A 22,181-nucleotide genomic window follows, 5' to 3' on the forward strand; every position below is an offset into this window, starting at 1 on the left:
TAGGTCTTTATAGACGGTGACCAAGTGACCCCTTAACCTTCTCTTTCCTAAGCTACATAGCTGTATTATTATGTATAATTCTGCCATTTTCATCTACTAATGGACCAATACCATTGCCAGGATTCTTATTGTTCCTAAAACATTTTTAAAACTCCATCTTATTGCCCTTAATTCTGCTGGCCATAGATTTCTCCTTGTGTCCCTTGGCTTCCCTTATCAACTTTCCCTATAATCAAAGAACCTTCCCCCCCCCCCCCCCAGCACAGCCACCAACATGCACTTCATGCACAAGAAATCTCTGCACCTGGAAGGAAACCTCTCTCACTCCCGCGCCAGACTCCCCTGTGAGCTGCCTCTGTTTGCAGCTCTCGCTGGATCTAGTCCCTCAGGAGCTCTCCTGTTAAGGTCAGCGTGAGGTGAGGGTTATAGATTGAAACATGGCAGTGTTGTTCACCTCTTTTCTTTCTTTCTCTCTCCTCCCGAACCAAGACGGGGTGAGTTTACGGTCTCACAAGCTGGCTTGGCGGATTTATTTCCCCTTGGTAAATAACTCATTTGTTTTTAAGTGCCCTGCGGGTGTGTCCATCCATTGCTAAGGGAACCCCGGCACCCTGGTCCTACCACAGTTTGACTCATTGCATTCCACCTCCCAGAATTAGCCCGAGGATTTTGATGGGATGGATGTCTCTTTTTCAGTTTCTCTTCCAAACATGCTCGGGAACCTCTCTTCCCTATATGGGACATAGAACCCAGGAGTCCTGACACCCGACACCCCCCCCACACACACACACACATACTCTCTAAGCAGTAGATCCCACTCCCAGAACTCCATTATGGCATTATAAATTCAGGGTAGGGGGACTCTACCAATTCAACCAGATCTCTTTCTGAACCAACACTGTTAAATCTGTGTATAATATATCTCTTTCTTTCCGTCTTTCTGCACAGTCTTTCCTTTTTAGTCTTTGGTTTTTTAAAACCTGTTCTCAAGATATAAAATAGCTGCAAATCCCCAGGAGCCAGGGCTTGAACCCCAGTGTCCAGGCCAAATTGTGACTCACTCATTCCCATTTTGAGTCCCTGGCTCCCTCTCAGTGCTGGGTGAGCCATTCCCATGAGGTCTCGCTGTGTGGCTCTTCTCCAGCTGCTCGCCCCAGAGGTGGCTGCTTCTTGGTGCCAGATGGGGATCTCTGTACAGACAGTGGAAATTTCTGAGGGGTGTATCCCCACACACCCTTCTGCCCCCCCCATACCTCCTCCTCCCCTGGGCTTTTCTCTTTCCCCAGGTACCCAGGGACTGTCTCTCCCTATGTGTCTTTGCAGCGCCCAGCCCGACGTGCGGCTCCCTATCTCTGTCAGTACCAGAGAAACCCAATACGCACATCAGATAAATTGTGTGGTCAGAGTGCTTTTTATTCCATACTTTCTGATCTTTTCATTTCGATTAACCTCTTAAAAGGGAGGAGCATTAATATCTGGGGGAAATTCCTTTGTGGGGAGGCGCATCGATTCTCTATCCCGTGGAGTATTGAAATTAAGAGTGAATTCCCTTTCCAAAACCACATGCCAGCTCACCTATCAGATATGGGCTGGATGGGGAACCCCTCAATTCCCTTTATAAGTGACACATGCTTCCTCAGCTGCTGTAAAGGCCGGGGAGTGGGCGGCCTAGGGGTTAGCACTAGGCATGGGCCAGAGGAACCAGGTCAGGCTGGAATGCCAGGAGTGAGAATCAAGAGAGAAATCAAACGGCAGGGATCAAGGGTCTGTTACCAAGAATACCAGGAGGTCCGGTTCAGAGACCCAAAGCAGGAGCCTCAGAGCTCTCTCTGAGAGAGCGCAGGGGCGGAGCTTATACCCCAGTCGGGGTTCATGGCCCCCAGTCCTAGCTGCTCTCTGCAAGCTACTTGGTGGAAGACTTGAGTGTAATTGTTCCCAGGTCCTCTGCGGACTGGGGTTCAAGACCCCTATGACCTGACAGCCATCAGATATGGGGTGGTGTGTTCCCTTTGTAAGAGACACACACTAGCTCAGCCCTCAGGTAGGGCTTGGATGGAGGATTCCCTTTGTCAGGGTTTCCCCTGAACTCTGGGGTACAGAAGTGGGGACCCGCATGAAAGACCCCCTAAGCTTATTTCTACCAGCTTAGGTTAAAAACTTCCCCAAGGCACAAATTCCTTTCCTTGTCCTTGGACGGCCACCGCCACACAATTTACACAAAAGTTCAGGGAAGGGTCACTTGGAATCCCTATTCCCCCCCCCAAAAAAAATCCCCCCAAACCCCTTCACCCCTTTCCTGGGGAGGCTTGAGAATAATATACCAACGAATTGGTTAGCAATGTGAGCACAGACCAGACCCTTTGTCTTCGGGACACTGAAAATCAATCAGGTGCTTAAAAGCAACCTGAAGCAAATACTCACCAACAACCACATACCACACAACAGAACCACTAACCCAGGAACTTATCCTTGCAACAAAGCCCGTTGCCAATTGTGCCCACATATCTATTCAGGGGACACCATCACAGGGCCTAATAACATCAGCCACACTATCAGAGGCTCGTTCACCTGCACATCCACCAATGTGATATATGCCATCATGTGCCAGCAATGCCCCTCTGCCATGTACATTGGTCAAACTGGACAGTCTCTACGTAAAAGAATAAATGGACACAAATCAGATGTCAAGAATTATAACATTCATAAACCAGTCGGAGAACACTTCAATCTCTCTGGTCACGCAATCACAGACATAAAGGTCGCTATCTTAAAACAAAAAAACTTCAAATCCAGACTCCAGCGAGAAACTGCTGAATTGGAATTCATTTGCAAATTGGATACTATTAATTTAGGCTTAAATAGAGACTGGGAGTGGCTAAGTCATTATGCAAGGTAGCCTGTTTCCTCTTGTTTTTTCCTACCCCCCCCCCCCAGATGTTCTGGTTTAACTTGGATTTAAACTTGGAGAGTGGTCAGTTTAGATGAGCTATTACCAGCAGGAGAGTGAGTTTGTGTGTGTATGGGGGTGGGGGGGATGTGAGAAAACCTGGATCTATGCAGGAAATAGCCCGACTTGATTATGTAAAGAGTTGTCACTTTGGATGGGCTAGCACCAGCAGGAGAGTGAATTTGTGTGGGGGGGTGGAGGGTGAGAAAACCTGGATTTGTGCTGGAAATGGCCCACCTGTTGATCACTTTAGATAAGCTATTACCAGCAGGACAGTGGGGTGGGAGGAGGTATTGTTTCATATTCTCTGTGTGTATATAAAGTCTGCTGCAGTTTCCACGGTATGCATCTGATGAAGTGAGCTGTAGCTCACGAAAGCTCATGCTCAAATAAATTGGTTAGTCTCTAAGGTGCCACAAGTCCTCCTTTTCTTTTTGCGAATACAGACTAACACGGCTGTTCCTCTGAAATCTTTATTTATAAAGAAAAAGTAAAAGAATCACGCCTGCAAAATCAGGATGGAAGGTAACTTTACAGGGTCAATGAAAAGATTTAAAACACAGAGGATAACCTAACGCATTTCCTTGCCTTACTTACAATTTCTGTGATTTTAGATGGATTATTGCAGGTATATTTTCAGGAGATGTTGTGCCTGTTTGGCCTCTCTCTCCGTCCATAGAGGGAACAACAAAGAGAGAGCTACAGACAAATCCTCCCCCCACAGATGTGAAAGTATCTTCTTTCCTCATTGGTCCTTCTGGTCAGGAGCTAACTAGGTTATTAGACCTACTTAACCCCTTACAGGTAAGGCGATTCAGTCCAGCTGCCAAGGAGGGATTTTACGCTACCCTTCTCTCTATATTTATGACACCCTTTCTAAGATGGCTAGCTCAGCCATCACATATGGGCTGAAGGGAGGCCGGGGTTGGGCCATCTGGGCTGTGCCATGCATGAGGCTAGACTGGAGGACTGCAGTGATCCCTTGTGGCTGTGCTCTTAGCACCATCCCTGCCATGGGTTCAAATCCTCCCCGATCCCTAAGGGGTGGAGGGGAACTTAAATTATCTTGGGGCTTGGGTTGGTCACGGTCTGCAATTCTCAGCACAGCCAGATGGGGGTGCTGCAGGGCTAAGTCACCTTGTCCCCCTATCTCCGTGGGCTTGCCCAGGGTCTGTGCATGCTGCCCCCACCCCACATTCTCCCAGGCACAAGCCTATTGCATCAGAGTTTTGATGAGGCAATGGGGCAGCAGCTGATGCAGCAGCACATGAGGTAGTGAGGCTAGGAGGATGGAGGCCCCCTACAAGCCAATGCAGTGCCGGTGTCTGGGTGTGCGGTGGGGAAACTGAGGCAGGGAAGCTGGAAAGGGAAAAGCAGGCCAGAGAAGTGGAGCTGCAGGGGAAACAGGCCAGGAAAGATAATTACAGAGAGTGGAGGAAAAGGAAATAACAGTCCCTTCCTGAAAGCAGAGAGATATTTTGGCATCCAGAAGAGGAGGGTAAAGAGGCCTCGAAGGAGCCTGTGGGGTGGCTGGCAAAGAGCCGAAGAGAGGGATAAAGAGGTGGGGGCGGAGAATAGAAGGATATAAGGACACAGTCTGGCATTGAAGCAGGTGGGAGAGGGAGGCTACGGCTTGATTGCTTCTGTGTGTGTGTGTGTGTGTGTGTGTGTGTGTGTGTGTGTGTGTGTCCCTGCTGCCCCCTGCTGGAGGAAATCAGGACCCTTTGCACCCTCGTTAGCATTAGCAGCATTTGCACGGGCCCAGTTGGGATCAGGGCCATGCACCCATCTGAGGCAGAGATGAGCTGAACCCCCATCTGGAGGGGGCTTTCCTGGGGGCCTGGAGGGATGCGCTGGGGCATGGGGGGTGCATCTCACAGGATCATGGGGACAGCTGCAGCGAGGAGAAGCACGGCAGGCAGAGCCGGTGCCAGGCAATGACTTAGGGCCCCGAGCAGCCCAAGCAGGCCCCTTATCTGCTTTGCCTGTTTTAATGTTGTGTGGGTGGGGGAGGCCCCCAAAATATTCCTTAGGAGCCCCAATGGGCTAGCTCTGGTGCTGTTGCACTGCATGACTGACATGCTACAGATGGTGAAGGGTAGGGTGGTAACGTGTCCCTGGATCCATTTGGCATAGGGGGGCAGCAGGCTGTAGACCCCCGGGCAATTGGGGTTCCCACATTCCATGCCCCAGCTCACCACCCCGGCCAAGAGCCACGTGCTGTCACATTCGCAGACCAAGGGTCCCCCGGAGTCGCCCTGCAGACAGCAGAACAATGGGGTCAATTCCTGGTATGTCCTTGAGGGGGCGCTGGCTCTGATCCGGGCCCAGGACAAGGGACTGGCCGGCTCAGGAGGGCGGGAATGGGACGTGGGACTTTTCCCTTCTAGGGGGCGCCAGCTATTGCCCCAGGGAGGGGGACTGGCCAGCTCAGGAGGGCGGGAATGGGACGTGGGACTTTTCCCTTCTAGGGGGCACCAGCTCTAGCCCCAGGGAGGGGGACTGGCCGGCTCAGGGTGGGTGGGGAATGGGACGTGGGACTTTTCCCTTCTAGGGGGCACCAGCTCTAGCCCCAGGGAGGGGGACTGGCTGGCTCAGGGTGGGTGGGGAATGGGACGTGGGGCCTGTTCCCTTCTGGGTGGCACTGGCTCCAATCTGGGATTAACTGCCATGGGGGGAGGGAGTCAGGGAATAGGATACAGGGTCTCACCTGACACGAATCTTTCTCCCCTTGCGGATACCCTGCGCAGATCATATCCTGCTTGATGGGATCGATCTCCTGAGGGTCGTCCGCGTATGAGCCGATTTTGAAGAGGCTGTTGCAGGCGTCTCTGTCTATCAGGGGCACCTGCACCTCTTGCAGCGTTTTGGGGGCTGTCAGGCTCCCTGAGGACAGACAGACGAACAGGGCCGAGTCACCCCCCATGGAGACAAGCCTTTCCACAGCTTCAGACCTCAATCGGCGGAGCATTGCCGGACAGCTCGTCCCCAGCCTCTGATGGGACTCCGGCACCAGCACTGCTCTGTGCTGACCAGCAGGGGGAGCCCTTGACCCTCACGGTTGCGTGGATCCGCCCAACTCCCCACCTTCCTGCGGAGCTATCCTGGAGGTCTCTCTCCCTGCCTCAGTTTCCACATCTGTAAAATGGGGATACCAATCCCAACCTCCTTTGTAAAGCTCTTGGAGATCTACGGGATGGACAGAACTAGGTACGAGCCAGTGATGTGTTAATACTAAAGGATCAAACCCACAGCCTCAGTTGCTCCCACCTCCCCACCAGCGGAGGGACCCGCTTCGGGCATGAAACCGCCGGACGCGGGCATCACTAGAGATCCATGCACAAAGCCCTAGCACCAGCCAAATCCCAGGCCGCAGCAGGATGCGCAAAGCTGCCACAGACTCTCACCCAGTGCAAACTCGGGGACCGTAAACTAGGCGTGGAAATTGGAGGGTGCAAAGACAAAGAAGGATGACAGTGGAGATTGCAGTAGCAACTCACGAGACCGGTGGTTTTCAAACGGCGGGTTGTGACCCAGTACCGGGTCGCGGAATGTCAGGCCCTGGGTCGCGGCGGCTCTGGTCAGCTCCGCCGACCGGGCCGTTAAAAGTCCCTTCGGCGGTGCTGCCCGGCTAAGGCAGGCTAGTCCCTGCCTGTTCTGACACCGCGCTGTGCCCCGGAAGCGGCCAGCAGCAGGTCCGGCTCCTCGGCGGGGGGGCCATGGGGCTCCGTGCGCTGCCCCCACCCCCAGCACTGGCTCCGCACTCCCATTGGCCAGGAACCGGCCGCCACAGACTCTCCTAGGAGCCCGACCTGCTGCTGGCCGCTTCTGGGGTGCAGCGCGGTTGGCGGTGCCAGGACAGGCAGGAAGCCTGCGTCTGCACCCCCGCTGTCCTGCTGACTGGGAGCCGCCCGAGGTAAGCCTGTGCCCCAATCCCCTGCTCCAGCCCTGAGCCCCACCTCAACCCGGAGCCCCCTCCTGCACCCCAAACCCCTCATCCCCAGCCCCACCCCAGAGCCTGCACCCCCAGCCCAGAGCCCTGACCCCCTCCCCCAGCCCTGAGCCTCATCCCACACCCTGACCCCCTCACTCCCAGCCCCACCCTGCTGCCCTCACCCCCATACCCCAAACCCCTCCTCCCCAGCTCCATTGGGTCGCGGGCATCAACAATTTTCTTCAACCAGGTCGCCAGAAAAAAAGTTTGAAACCCCCTGCGCTCGACTGCTGCAGCTCCAGGCACAGAGCTTGCATGGTAGCAGATTCCCTTGCTGGTGTTTGGATGTGAGAAACTAAAGCCTGACCGTGCTCAGTGTAAGATCAGAGGCTGTGATCGAGAAGTGGAAAGTAAGTGCTGTCCAAAGCCAGACAGGAAGGGCAAGCCAGCTCGCTACGGAGCAACCAGGCATGCACGCAGAGCGAAATTTTCAAAGCCAAAGCAGGCTTTCGCCAAAGGCAGAATCAGTGGGGCTAATATCCAAGAGGTGGAAATACCGGAGGCGTAAGCCAGCAGCACACTAGATGGCTGCAAATCCATGCATCCAACGATCACGCCGCAGGGTCACACTGACTGCATGACAGGGGTAAAGCAGGGGTGGGAACTGGAAAATGAAAGGCGGGTCCAAAGCCCAAAGAGGAATGATGGTGGAAATTAGCTAGCAATTGGCTAGCCTGCTATGGATCCATGCACAGAACAGACACACAAACAGGTTATCTTGCCACAGGAAGATGTACAAAACTAAAACAATCTCTCACCCAATGCAAGATTAGGGGCTTTAAAGGTTAGGGTTAAGGCTAGGGTTGGGGGTAGAGTAGAAGTTATCTCTCTGCTTTCAGGAAGCGGCTGTTATTTCCTTTTCCTTCACTCCCTTTAGTTATATATAGAGGCCGGTAGGGGGAGAGAGAGCTGAGCCCTGATTAGAAGGAAGGGCTTCTCTGACTAGGGGTCCTATAAAGGTAGCCAGCCAGTCAGAGAAGGGTACAGCCAGCAAACAGAGCTGTGAACAGGGGAGTTGGAGTGGGAGTCCTGTTGGAGGAGTTTAGAGGGAAGACTAAGAGAGGCAGGCAGAGGAGCAGCCAGGCTAGTGAAGGGAGTGGGGGGTGGTCTGGCAGCGTTGTGGTGCTCGTGGGGGGTTTGTTTTGCTGTGGGTGGTGGTGTTTTGCTTTGGTTTGTGTTTCCCGGACTAACAGGACTCAGGTGAGAAGGCGAAGACAGATAGAGAGGCAGCAGTGGGAGTGACCCAAGCAGTGGAAGACACAATGAAGATGAGTGGATGTGGAAGCTGCGGCATGTACATGATCCTGGAGGGGGGACCTGGAAAGAGTTTCGTCTGCATGAAGTGCCGCCTGATAGAGCTGATGGAAGAGAAGATCTGAGGTCTGGAGATGCAGATGGAGACTCTGGTTGAGTTTAGAAGGGGGTTCGAGCGGATGGTGGAGCAAAGACATGAGGAGGCTGAAGGGGAAAGCTCAGACTTGCAGATGGAAGCAGGACCGAAGAACTCTGAGGGGAGACTGCTGGGTGAGGAAAGTGGACAGTGGAAGCATGTGACTAAGAGAACCAGGCAGAGGAAAAGACGGGCTAGTGAAGGAGAAATCGAGCTCAGGAACAGGTATGCAGAGTTGGAAAATGAAGAAGGGGCACAGCAGGTGGTCACTGAAGGTGAGAGGGCAAGGAAGAAGAGAAGAGCAGCTAGTCCTATAGGAAGAGGGGAAGAGTCAGTGGAGATAACAACACCAAATATGAGCCACAGGGGGATACGGGATGGGTTGCAGAGGATTGCAAAGGAGAATAGGAATCGAGAGGACTTGCAGCCAGAGGGAATAGTGGGGAGGGATAGCTCAGTGGTTTGGAGGGTGCAAAGACAAAGGTGCTTACTGGCCTACTAAACCCAGGGTTGTAAATTCAATCCTTGAGGGGGCCATTTAGGGATGGGGGCAAAATTGGAGATTGGTCCTGCTTTGAGCAGGGGGGTTGGACAAGATGACCTCCTGAGGTCCCTTCCAACCCTAATCTTCTATGATTCTGTGAACAGGGGATAGACTGGAGAATAGCACCGTCACCAGGAAAAGGCAGGTCTATGTGACTGGGGACTCCTTACTGAGAAGAATAGACAGGCCTGTAACAAGAGCTGATCCAGAGAACAGAAGGATGGGCTGTCTGTCGGGTGCTAAGTTATGGGATGTGGACCTGAGGCTGAAGAGTATCCTAACGGGAGTGGGAAAGAATCCACTGATCGTCCTTCATGTGGGAACAAATGATACTGGTAGATTCTCCCTGGAACGTATCATGGGAGACTATGCCAGGCTGGGGAAGACACTAAAGGAAATTGAGGCTCAGATCCTGTTCCTAGAGAAGGGCAACAAAGGTGTGACAAAATTATGCTGCTCAACAGATGGCTCAGACAGTGGTGCCATAAGGAAGGCTTTGGGATGTATGGCCACTGGGAGGCATTCATGGACAGAGGACTGTTCTCTCCGGATGGACTTCATCTGAGCCCTGGTCTACACTAGGACTTTAGGTCGAATTTAGCAGCGTTAAATCGATGTAAACCTGCACCCGTCCACACAATGAAGCCCTTTATTTCGACGTAAAGGGCTCTTAAAATCGATTTCCTTACTCCACCCCTGACAAGTGGATTAGCGCTTAAATTGACGTTGCCGGCTCGAATTTGGGGTACTGTGGACACAATTCGATGGTATTGGCCTCCGGGAGCTATCCCAGAGTGCTCCATTGTGACCGCTCTGGACAGCACTCTCAACTCAGATGCACTGGCCAGGTAGACAGGAAAAGAACCGCGAACTTTTGAATCTCATTTCCTGTTTGGCCAGCGTGGCAAGCTGCAGGTGACCATGCAGAGCTCATCAGCACAGGTGACCATGATGGAGTCCCAGAATCGCAAAAGAGCTCCAGCATGGACCGAACGGGAGGTACGGGATCTGATCGCTGTTTGGGGAGAGGAATCCGTGCTATCAGAACTCCGTTCCAGTTTTCGAAATGCCAAAACCTTTGTGAAAATCTCCCAGGGCATGAAGGACAGAGGCCATAACAGAGACCCGAAGCAGTGCCGCGTGAAACCTAAAGAGCTGAGGCAAGCCTACCAGAAAACCAGAGAGGCGAACAGCCGCTCTGGGTCAGAGCCCCAAACAAGCCGCTTCTATGATGAGCTGCATGCCATTTTAGGGGGTTCAGCCACCACTACCCCAGCCGTGTTGTTTGACTCCTTCAATGGAGATGGAGGCAATACGGAAGCAGGTTTTGGGGACGAAGAAGATGATGATGAGGAGGAGGTTGTAGATAGCTCACAGCAAGCAAGCGGAGAAACCGGTTTTCCCGACAGCCAGGAACTGTTTCTCACCCTAGACCTGGAGCCAGTACCCCCCGAACCCACCCAAGGCTGCCTCCTGGACCCAGCAGGCGGAGAAGGGACCTCTGGTGAGTGTACCTTTTAAAATACTATACATGGTTTCAAAGCAAGCATGTGAAAGGATTACTTTGCCCTGGCATTTGCGGTTCTCCTAGATGTAGTCCTAAAGCCTTTGCAAAAGGTTTCTGGGGAGGGCAGCCTTATTGCGTCCTTCATAGTAGGACACTTTACCACTCCAGGCCAGTAACACGTACTCGGGAATCATTGTACAACAAAGCATTGCAGTGTATGTTTGCTGGCATTCAAACAACATCCGTTCTTTATCTCTCTGTGTTATCCTCAGGAGAGTGAGATATAATTCATGGTCACCTGGTTGAAATAGAGTGCTTTTCTTCAGGGGACACTCAGAGGATCCCATTCCTGCTGGGCTGTTTGCCTGTGGCTAAACAGAAATGTTCCCCGCTGTTAGCCACAGGGAGGGGGGAGGGTTGAGGGGGTAGTCACGCGGTGGGAGGAGGCAAAATGCGACCTTGTAACGAAAGCACATGTGCTATGTATGTAATGTTAACAGCAAGGTTTACCCTGAAAGAGTGTAGCCACTGTTTTATAAAATGTGTCTTTTTAAATACCGCTGTCCCTTTTTTTTTCTCCACCAGCTGCATGTGTTTCAATGATCACAGGATCTTCTCCTTCCCAGAGGCTAGTGAAGCTTAGAAAGAAAAAAAAACGCACTCGCGATGAAATGTTCTCCGAGCTCATGCTGTCCTCCCACACTGACAGAGCACAGACGAATGCGTGGAGGCAAATAATGTCAGAGTGCAGGAAAGCACAAAATGACCGGGAGGAGAGGTGGCGGGCTGAAGAGAGTAAGTGGCGGGCTGAAGAGAGTAAGTGGCGGGCTGAAGAGAGTAAGTGGCGGGCTGAAGACAGGGCTGAAGCTCAAATGTGGCGGCAGCGTGATGAGAGGAGGCAGGATTCAATGCTGAGGCTGCTGCAGGACCAAACCAGTATGCTCCAGTGTATGGTTGAGCTGCAGCAAAGGCAGCTAGAGCACAGACTGCCACTGCAGCCCCTCTGTAACCAACCGCCCTCCTCCCCAAGTTCCATAGCCTCCACACCCAGACGCCCAAGAACGCGGTGGGGGGGCCTCTGGCCAACCAGCCACTCCACCACAGAGGATTGCCCAAAAAAAAGAAGGCTGTCATTCAATAAATTTTAAAGTTGTAAACTTTTAAAGTGCTGTGCTTAAAGTGCTGTGTGGCATTTTCCTTCCCTCCTCCACCACCCCTCCTGGGCTACCTTGGTAGTCATCCCCCTATTTGTGTGATGAATGAATAAAGAATGCATGAATGTGAAGCAACAATGACTTTATTGCCTCTGCAAGCGGTGATTGAAGGGAGGAGGGGCGGGTGGTTAGCTTACAGGGAAGTAGAGTGAACCAAGGGCCGGGGGGTTTCATCAAGGAGAAACAAACAGAACTTTCACACCGTAGCCTGGCCAGTCATGAAACTGGTTTTCAAAGCTTCTCTGATGCGCACCGTGCCCTCCTGTGCTCTTCTAACCGCCCTGGTGTCTGGCTGCGCGTAACCAGCAGCCAGGCGATTTGCCTCAACCTCCCACCCCGCCATAAACGTCTCCCCCTTACTCTCACAGATATTGTGGAGCACACAGCAAGCAGTAATAACAGTGGGAATATTGGTTTCGCTGAGGTCTAAGCGAGTCAGTAAACTGCGCCAGCGCGCCTTTAAACGTCCAAATGCACATTCTACCACCATTCTGCACTTGCTCAGCCTGTAGTTGAACAGCTTCTGACCACTGTCCAGGCTGCCTGTGTACGGCTTCATGAGCCATGGCGTTAAGGGGTAGGCTGGGTCCCCAAGGATACATATAGGCCTTTCAACATCCCCAACAGTTATTTTCTGGTCTGGGAATAAAGTCCCTTCCTGCAGCTTTTGAAACAGACCAGAGTTCCTGAAGACGTGAGCATCATGCACCTTTCCCGGACATCCCACGTTAATGTTGGTGAAACGTCCCTTGTGATCCACCAGAGCTTGCAGCACAATCGAAAAGTACCCCTTGCGGTTTATGTACTCGGCGGCTTGGTGCTCCAGTGCCAAGATAGGGATATGGGTTCCGTCTATAGCCCCACCACAGTTAGGGAATCCCATTGCAGCAAAGCCATCCACTATGACCTGCACATTTCCCAGGGTCACTACCCTTGATATCAGCAGATCTTTGTTGCGTGGGCTACTTGCATCACATCAGCCCCCACAGTAGATTTGCCCACTCCAAATTGATTCCCAACTGACCGGTAGCTGTCTGGCATTGCAAGCTTCCACAGGGCTATCGCCACTCGCTTCTCAACTGTGAGGGCTGCTCTCATCTTGGTATTCATGCGCCTCAGGGCAGGGGAAAGCAAGTCACAAAGTTCCATGAAAGTGCCCTTACGCATGCGAAAGTTTCGCAGCCACTGGGAATCGTCCCAGACCTGCAACACTATGCGGTCCCACCAGTCTGTGCTTGTTTCCCGAGCCCAGAATCGGCGTTCCAGAGCATGAACCTGCCCCATTAGCACCATGATGCATTCATTGGCAGGGCCCATGCTTTCAGAGAAATCTGTGTCCATGTCCTGATCAGTCACGTGACCGCGCTGACGTCGCCTCCTCGCCCGGTATCGCTTTGCCAGGTTCTGGTGCTGCATATACTGCTGGATAATGCGTGTGGTGTTTAATGTGCTCCTAATTGCCAAAGTGAGCTGAGCGGCCTCCATGCTTGCCTTGGTATGGCGTCCGCACAGAAAAAAGGCGCGGAACGATTGTCTGCCGTTGCTCTGACGGAGGGAGGGGCGACTGACGACACGGCTTACAGGGTTGGCTTCAGGGAGCTAAAATCAACAAAGGGGGTGTCTTTACATCAAGGAGTATTTCAGGCAGGACTTCACGGAGGGTTCCAATAAGAAATGGTGCACCTAAGTTATTGTTCATATTGGAACAAGGAGGTTAGCCTGGCCTCTGACTGATACATGCCTAGATTTACCTCGCTGCACCTTCTCTGTGAGTGACTGCAGTGTGACCTAGAGGAATGAGTCCCCTAGACAGGGGAGGAGGCAAATGAGTACAAAACAAATCTGGTCTATTTCTTGTTTTGACCCACTCCATCTATCTTTTACATCTTTGGCTGGCAGCAGACAGTGCAGAAGGACTGCATGCCATCCACATCTCATGGCTGCTCGGCAGAAGATGGTACAATACGACTGCTAGCAGTCCGTATCGCCTGCCCGCTCACCATAAGATGGTTCAATAGGACTGACTGCAGGACTAAAGAGAATGACCTGGTCAAGTCACTCCAAATTTAGTCCCTGCGCCCATGTCTGCCCAGGCACTCCCAGCCGACGTGGCCAGGAGCACCTCGGACACGACGAGGACGACTACCAATCGTATTGCACCATCTGCTGCCAGAAGGCAATGGGTTGCTGCTACTGTGCAGCAAAGCTGTACCGCGTCTGCCAGCACCCAGGAGACATAGGGTGACGGTTACCTGAGCGGGCTCCATGCTTGCCGTGGTATGGCGTCTGCACAGGTAACTCAGGAAAAAAGGCGCGAAATGATTGTCTGCCCTTGCTTTCACGGAGGGAGGGAGGGAACGGGGGCCTGACGATACGTACCCAGAACCACCCGCGACAATGTTTTAGCCCCATCAGAGTGCTCCATTGTGACTGCTCTGGACAGCACTCTCAGATGCCCGATTGTTTGCCGTTGCTCTGACGCCGGGAGGGGCGACTGAGGACACGGCTTACAGGGTTGGCTTCAGGGAGCTAAAATCAACAAAGGGGGTGGATTTACATCTAGGAGTATTTCAGGCAGGACTTCACGGAGGGTTCCAATAAGAAATGGTGCACCTAAGTTATTGTCCTTATTGGAACAAGAAGGTTAGCCTGGCCTCTGATTGATACATGGCTAGATTTACCTCGCTGCACCTTCTCTGTGAGTGACTGCAGTGTGACCTAGAGGAATGAGTCCCCTAGACAGGGGAGGGGGGGAAGCAAATGAGTACAAAACAAATCTGGTCTATTTCTTGTTTTGATCCACTCCATCTATCTTTTACATCTTTGGCTGGCAGCAGACGGTGCAGAAGGACTGCATGCCATCCACATCTCATGGCTGCTCGGCAGAAGATGGTACAGTACGACTGCTAGCAGTCCCTATCGCCTGCCCGCTCACCATAAGACGGTTCAATAGGACTGACTGCAGGCAGGACTAAAGAGAATGACCTGGTCAAGTCACTCCAAATTTAGTCCCTGCACCCATGTCTGCCCAGGCACTCCCAGCCAACGTGGCCAGGAGCACCTCGGACATGACGATGACGGCTACCAGTCGTACTGTACCGTCTGCTGCCACAAGGCAAGGGGTTGCTGCTACTGTGTAGCAATGCTGTACCGCGTCTGCCAGCACCCAGGAGACATAGGGTGACGGTGAGCTGAGCGGGCTCCATGCTTGCCGTGGTATGGCGTCTGCACAGGTAACTCAGGAAAAAAGGCGCGAAATGATTGTCTGCCCTTGCTTTCACGGAGGGAGGGAGGGAACGGGGGCCTGACGATACGTACCCAGAACCACCCGCAACAATGTTTTAGCCCCATCAGGCACTGGGATCTCAACCCAGAATTCCAATGGGCAGCGGAGACTGCGGGAACTGTGGGATAGCTACCCACAGTGCAACGCTCCGGAAGTCGACTCTAGCCTCGGTACTGTGGAAGCGCTCCGCCGAGTTAATGCACTTAATGCACTTAGAGCATTTTCTGTGGGGACACACACACTCGAATATGTAAAACCGATTTCTAAAAAACCGACTTCTATAAATTCGACCTTATTCCGTAGTGTAGACATACCCTTAAGTAGGGAAGGAAATAGACTTCTAGGATGGAGGCTGGCACAACCGATCAAGAGAGCTTTAAACTAGGAATCTGGGGAAGATGGCTGGGAGATGTCCAGGTAATCTCCATGCCAGATTTTAACTCTGAGAGGGAAGAAAACGAAGTAAGAAAGGATACAGCCGTGGGTAGGAGAATGGACATAAGGCAAAAGGGCAGTGTGGATACCAGTCTAAAAGGTTATACTGGCTGTAGAATGACCGTGCCCAATCGGGTAAGGAATGTGAGCGAGGCCAAACAGCAAAAATTAAGATGTTTGTACACCAATGCGAGGAGCCTAGGTAACAAAATGGAGGAACTAGAGCTACTGGTGCAGGAAGTGAAACCAGATATTCTAGGGATAACAGAAACATGGTGGAATAGTCGTCACGGCTGGAGTACAGGTATTGAAGGGTTTGTGCTGTTTAGGAAAGACCGAAATAAAGGTAAAGGGGGTGGAGTAGCATTGTCTATCAATGATGAGATAGAATGTAAAGAAAGAAGAAGCGATGGAATGGATAAAACAGAGTCTGTCTGGGCAAAAATCACATTGGGGAAGAAAACTACTAGATCCTCCCCTGGGATAGTGCTTGGGGTGTGCTAGAGACCGCCGGGATCTAATTTGGATATGGATAGAGCCCTTTTTAATGTTTTTAATGAAGTAAATACTAATGGGAATTGTGTGATCATGGGAGACTTTAACTTCCCAGATACAGACTGGAGGACAAGTGCTAGTAATAATAATAGGGCTCAGATTTTCCTGGATGCGATAGCTGATGGATTCCTTCACCAAGTAGTTGCTGAACCGACTAGATTTTAGATTTGGTTTTGGTGAGTAGTGAAGACCTCGTAGAAGAAATGGTTGTAGGGGACAACCTTGGTTCCAGTGATTATAAGCTAATTCAGTTCAAACTAAATGGAAGGATAAACAAAAATAGATCTGTGACTAGGGTTTTTGGTTTCAAAAGGGCTCACTTTAATAAATTAAGGACATTAGTTAGGGAAGTGGATTGGACTGAAGAATTTGTGGATCTAAAGGCAGAGGCGGCCTGGGATTACTTTAAGTAAAAGCTGCAGAAGCTATCAGAAGCCTGCATCCCAAGAAAGGGGAAAAAATTCACCGGCAGGAGTTGTAGACCAAGCTGGATGAGCAAGCAGCTCAGAGAGGTGATTAAGAAAAAGCAGAAAGCCTACAGGGAATGGAAGATGGGAGGGATCAGCAAGGAAAGCCACCTTATTGAGGTCAGAATATGTAGGGATAAAGTGAGAAAGGCCAAAAGCCATGTAGAGTTGGACCTTGCAAAGGGAATTAAAAGCAATAGTAAAACTTTCTATAGCCATATAAATAAGAAGAAAACTAAGAAAGAAGAAGTGGGACCGCTAAACACTGAGGATGGAGTGGAGGTCAAGGATAATCTAGGCATGGCCCAATATCTAAACAAATACTTTGCCTCAGTCTTTAATGAGGCTAATGAGGAGCTTAGGGATAATGGTAGGACAACAAATGGGAAGGAGGATATGGAGGTAGATATTACCACATCCGAGGTAGAAGCCAAACTTGAACATCTTAATGGGACCAAATCGGGGGGCCCAGATAAACTTCATCCAAGAATATTAAAGGAACTGGCACATGAAATTGCAAGCCCGTTAGCAAAAATTTTTAATGAATCTGTAAACTCAGGGATTGTACCGTATGACTGGAGAATTGCTAACATAGTTCCTATCTTTAAGACGGGGAAAAAAAGTGATCCGGGTAACTACAGACCTATTAATGTGACATCTGTACTATGCAAGGTCTTGGAAAAAATGTTGAAGGAGAAAGTAGTTAAGGACATTGAGGTCAAGGGTAACTGGGACAAAATACAACACGGTTTTACAAAAGGTAGATCATGTCAAACCAACCTGATCTCCTTCTTTGAGAAGGTAACAGATTTTTTAGACAAAGGAAAAGCAGTGGATCTAATTTACCTCGATTTCAGTAATGCATTTGATATGGTTCCACAAGGGGAATTATTAGCTAAATTGGAAACGATGGGGATCAATATGAAAATTGAAAGGTGGATAAGGAACTGGTTAAAGGGGAGACTACAATGGGTCACACTGAAAGGTGAACTGTCAGGCTGGAAAGAGGTTACTAGTGGAGTTCCTCAGGGATCGGTTTTGGGACCAATCTTATTTAATCTTTTTATTACTGACCTCGGCACAAAAAGCGGGAGTGTGCTAATAAAGTTTGCGGATGATACACAGCTGGGAGGTATTGCCAATTTAGAGAAGGACTGGGATATCCTACAGGAGGATCTGGACGACCTTGTAAACTGGAGTAATAGTAATAGGATGAAATTTAATAGTGAGAAGTGCAAGGTCATGCAGTTAGGGATTAATAACAAGAATTTTTGTTATAAGCTGGGGACACATCACTTGGAAGTAACAGAGGAGGAGAAGGACCTCGGAGTATTGGTTGATCACAGGATGACTATGAGCCGCCAGTGTGATGTGGCCGTGAAAAAAGCTAATGTGGTCTTGGGATGCATCAGGCGAAGTATTTCCAGTAGAGATAAGGAGGTTTTAGTATCATTATCCAAGGCACTGGTGTGATCTCACCTGGAATACTGTGTGCAGTTCTGGTCTCCCGTGTTTAAGAAAGATGAATTCAAACTGGAACAGGTACAGAAACAAGCTACTAGGATGATCCGAGGAATGGAAAACCTATCTTATGAAAGGAGACTCAAAGAGCTTGGCTTCTTTAGCCTAACCAAAAGAAGGCTGAGAGGAAATATGATTACTCTCTATAAATATATCAGAGGGATAAATACCATGGAGGGAGAAGAATTATTTAAGATCAGTACCAATGTGGACACAAGAACAAAAGGATATAAACTGGCCATCAGGAAGTTTAGACTTGAAATTAGACACAGGTTTCTAACCATCAGAGGAGTGAAGTTCTGGAACAGCCTTCCAAGGGAAGCAGTGGGGGCAAAAGACATATCTGGCTTCAAGACTAAGCTTGATAAGTTTATGGAAGGGATGATATGATGGGATATCCTAATTTTGGCAATTAATTGATCTTCGGCTATTAGCAGTAGATATGCCCAATGGCCTGTGATGGGATGTTAGATGGGGTGGGATCTGAGTTACTACAGAGAATTCTGTATCTGCATGGTGAGTCTTGCCCACATGCTCATGGTTTAGCTGATCGCCATATTTGGGGTTGGGAAGGAATTTTCCTGAAGGGCAGATTGGCAGAGCCCTGGGGGTTTTTTGCCTTCCTCTGCAGCGTGGGGCACAGGTCACTTGCTGGAGGATTCTCTGCACCTTGAAATCACCATGATTTGAGGACTTCAATAGCTCAGACATAGGTTAGAGGTTTCTTACAGGAGTGGGTGGGTGAGATTCCGTGGCCTGCATTGTGCAGGAGGTCAGACTAGATGATCATAATGGTCCTTTCTGACCTTAAAGTCTATGATTCTATGATCTTTAGGTGTAGGGTGAGCATAACTGTTAACTTGAAGGTCTAGGATGAGGGTTATTGGTGGGGTACAGCAAGATTTAGTGTTTGTGTTAGGGTTAAAGTGAGTTAAGTTTCATGGTTAATAGAGAAGGGTTAAAGGGTTCGTGTTAAGGTTGTGTTAGGGTTAGAATTAAGGGTTAGGGTTAAATGAAAAGGTTTGATTTAGGTAGGTTTGGAATGATTCAGTTTTGATCGGTAACTGTCAATTTCACCAAGCACACACAAAGGGAAGACAAAATATTTCCACTGATAATAACTGCAATTTACATAGAGGCAATGTAAGGAAAGTGCCGCTTGAGAACTCATTGTAGTCACACCTCAATGCGTATAAAACAGGTGGTAATGTATGCTACATAGAGCACGTAGTGACAGTTCTACTAAAACAGCTGGTGTCTGCATTCCCGGGGCACGTGCAGCAGGTAATTATGCAGCGTTAACAAAGCTTTCACCTTATGAATCTCATCATCTACTGGAATTAAATAATTAGTGTCTGACTCTCCCCCTATAATTTCCCACAACTGTGAACATTTAAATTGATAAAAATGGGGAGAAATACTTAAAAATAAACATTAATATCATCCATCTAAATTATAAAAAAAAGTCAAATTCTGCCAAACCTAAATATGATCAGGGACCATAAAGTTTAGGACTGGGGTTAGGGTTAGGGTATAGTGTTATCTTTAGGTGTAGGGTGAGCATAACTGTTAACCTGAAGTTTAAGAAAGCCGGTTATTGGTAGGGGGTAAGGTTAGGGTAAGTGTTAGGATTACTCTAACACTTGTTCGAGGTTAAGGTTGTGTTAGGGTGAGAATTCAGTGGTAGGGTTGAGTTTAAGGGTTAGATTCAGTGTTGAAAGTTAAGATTAGTCGTTAGGGTTAGGGTTAAAATTAAGGGCTAGAGATAAGATTAAGGTTAAAGGTTAGTATTAAGGGTTAGTGTATAGCTTTAGCTTTAGCGGTAGGGTAAGCATTTACATTAAATTTAAGGTTAACTTTTAGGGTTGGGACTGGGGTCAGGGTTATGTTTAGGGGTAAGGGTATATCAGGGGTAGAGAGCTAGATTTTTAGTTAGATTAGCATTGCAGTTAAAGTAGGGTTATTCTTATCTAGGATTTACGGTTGGTGTTGCAGTTAAAAATAAGGTTAGGGGAGTAGGGGTAGGGGTATAACAGGGGTATAGCGCTAGATTTTGACTTAGGGTTAGTAATGCCCTTAACGGGGCTAGGGTTATGGCTAGGGTTAAGGGTGTACCTGTGGTATAATGTTAGAGTTTGATTTACTGTTAGCATTGAAATCAATCGTAGGGTTATGGTTAGAGTTAAGGGTATAGCAGGGGTATAGTGATAGATTTGGATTTAGGGTTAAGGTCAAGAGTTAAGTTTTATGGTTAATAGTTAAGGATTAATAGTTAGGCTTAAGGATTATTTTGGAGATAAGGTTGTGTTAGGTTTAAAAGTAAGGGTTAAGGGTTATGGTTAGATTTAAAGGTTAGATCAGGGACCATAAAGGTTAGGGTGGGGGTGGGAGCTAGAGTATGGTGTTATCTTTAAGTGTAAGGTGAGGATAACTGTTAATCTGAATATTAAGGATAAGGGCTATTGTAGGGGGAAAGGATGGGGTAGGTTTAGTGTTGGGGTAGGGTTAAGGGTGGGAGTTAAGGTTATGTAGGGTGATAATTAAGGGTTAGGGTTGAGTTTAAGGGTTTAGATCTAGGGTTAAGTATTAAGTTTGAGTGGCTAGGGTTAGGGTTAAGGGATACAGATAGGGTTCAGGTTAAAGGTAGCATAGAGTTTTAGCTTTAGCTGTAGGGTGAGCATTTAAATTAAATGTAGGGTTAAGTTTTAGGTTGGGGGGTGGAGGTTTGGGGTCTGGTTTGGGTTAAGGTTATAAGTGGGTCATTGTGCTTGATTTTGATTTAGGGTTATCATTACAGTTCAAAGTAGGGTTAGGGTTCAGGTGAGTCTTAGGAATTAGGGTTAGGGTTAGGGGTTATGGTTAAGATTATGGAAGAATTATGCCCCAAAGCTGTTTTCCAGTCAACATTCAGGGGAACCCTAGAACCTTCTCCCCAATTAACCCTCAAAGTCCTACCATTTCCCCACAGCCCCCTATTCACCCCCTCACCTCCGTACTTAGTGTCACCCCAGCCGGTCACCCAGCACTCCATGCCCGTGGGGAACTCCACAGAGGAGGCCGGAAGGCAGATGGGGCGGATAACTCTGTTGAAGTTCACAGGGGTTTCCAACTCCACAAGTGCAATGTCACTGCTGGACCTGATATCAGTGTAGTTGGGATGGCGGTAAATCTTCTTGATGGGAAAAGATACCAGACTTTCAGAGGGGTTCAGGAGCTGATATTCCCCTAGGTTCACATGATAGGCAGACGTGTCCCTGCAAGATACAAGAGGAATATAAAGGTGGTTCAACCAGCAATCAGATGCAGCTAACTCTGGGGTGGGGCAGCTGGGTACCAGCTGCATAATGACAACCGATGTGGATGGCTATCCTGAGGCTGAGATGCAGCTGCCTCTGGGGCAGGGCAGCTGGGGAACAGCAGCCCATAACGCCACACAGGGCTGGCTCACCTGGCAATGAGATGCAGCCATCTCTGGGGTGGGACAGCTTGGTAATGGCCGTACAGTGACGCTGCATGGGGATGGTTCACCTGGCACTGAGAAGCAGCTGCCTCTGGGATGTGGCAGCTGGGGAACAGCCGCACAGGGATGCTCCCACCTGGGTTACTCACCCATTGAAGCAATGAGGGACCCTCCACAGACATGGTTGCTGCCTTCACGGATGCTGACCTGCCAGGGCCAGGACCCATTCTTGGCATCATTACCCCCCACAATGCGGGGAGATTCCATTGGCTGCTCACAAGCTGAGGAGAAAGCTGGGGAGCAGAGTGAATAGAACCCAGGAGTCCTCACTCCCAGCCCCCCCTGCTGTAACCCACTAGACCGCACTCCCCTTCCAGAGCTGGGGAGAGAACCCAGGAGTCCTGGCTCCTGGTTGCCTGGCACATAACCTCTATCCTGTCTTCCCTCCCCAACGTCTGTCTCCCCACCCATGTGGTCTCACTTCTAAGGGCTGTTTCCCAGGTCCCCAGCCAACCACTCACCTTCCAGCATGGGCAGCTCCAGCAGCCTCCGAATGGCCAGCAGGCAGATTAGACCTCTCATGACCCACGGCCCTCCAGCTGCACCTGGGACAGAATCCTGAATGGGACAGGGAAAGCTGAGGGGAGGGAAATACAGATACACCCAGTTTCGTAAACAGAGGTATGAAAATGAAGAGCAGGTGGTGACAGGTAACAAGGGAACTTCCCTTCCGAGAGCCGGGGAGAGAACCCAGCTGTCCTCGCTCCCAGCTTCCCCCCTCTAGCCCACTAGACTTTACTCCCCTCCCAGAGCTGGGCATAGAACCCAGGAGTCCTAGCTCCCCCCCCCCCCCCCCATGTT

General features: G+C 49.9%; 1 protein-coding gene and 1 long non-coding RNA gene across 2 annotated transcripts; one reads left to right on the forward strand and one right to left on the reverse strand.

Moving 5' to 3' along the window:
• Positions 1-3,959: 3,959 nt before the first annotated feature.
• LOC125637834 (serine protease 33-like) lies at positions 3,960-21,995 on the reverse strand. The gene is made up of 6 exons (XM_075129053.1): positions 21,842-21,995; positions 21,470-21,601; positions 21,309-21,369; positions 20,849-21,114; positions 5,658-5,833; positions 3,960-5,205 (listed from the first exon to the last, which is right to left on the reverse strand). Exons 1-6 carry the CDS (start codon positions 21,900-21,902, stop codon positions 4,822-4,824), a joined length of 1,080 nt encoding a protein of 359 aa, XP_074985154.1. The 5' UTR covers positions 21,903-21,995; the 3' UTR covers positions 3,960-4,821.
• On the forward strand, positions 10,100-11,547 carry LOC142072448 (uncharacterized). The gene is made up of 2 exons (XR_012668790.1): positions 10,100-10,379; positions 10,968-11,547. It is a non-coding gene; the product is annotated as an uncharacterized LOC142072448 (long non-coding RNA).
• Positions 21,996-22,181: the final 186 nt, after the last annotated feature.

The sequence above is a fragment of the Caretta caretta genome, chromosome 6, assembly GCF_965140235.1.
Source record: "Caretta caretta isolate rCarCar2 chromosome 6, rCarCar1.hap1, whole genome shotgun sequence".
NCBI classification, from domain to species: Eukaryota; Metazoa; Chordata; order Testudines; family Cheloniidae; genus Caretta; species Caretta caretta.

Excerpts from the sequence above, each read along its gene's own strand:
- LOC125637834 (XM_075129053.1), bottom strand. The coding sequence starts at position 21,902 with ATGAGAGGTCTAATCTGCCTGCTGGCCATTCGGAGGCTGCTGGAGCTG. Across the intron at positions 21,602-21,841 it reads GGAGCTGCCCATGCTGGAAG|CTTGTGAGCAGCCAATGGAA; the intron begins GTGAGTGGTTGG and ends CTTTCTCCTCAG. Across the intron at positions 5,834-20,848 it reads GGGTGACACTAAGTACGGAG|GGAGCCTGACAGCCCCCAAA; the intron begins GTGAGGGGGTGA and ends GTCTGTCCTCAG.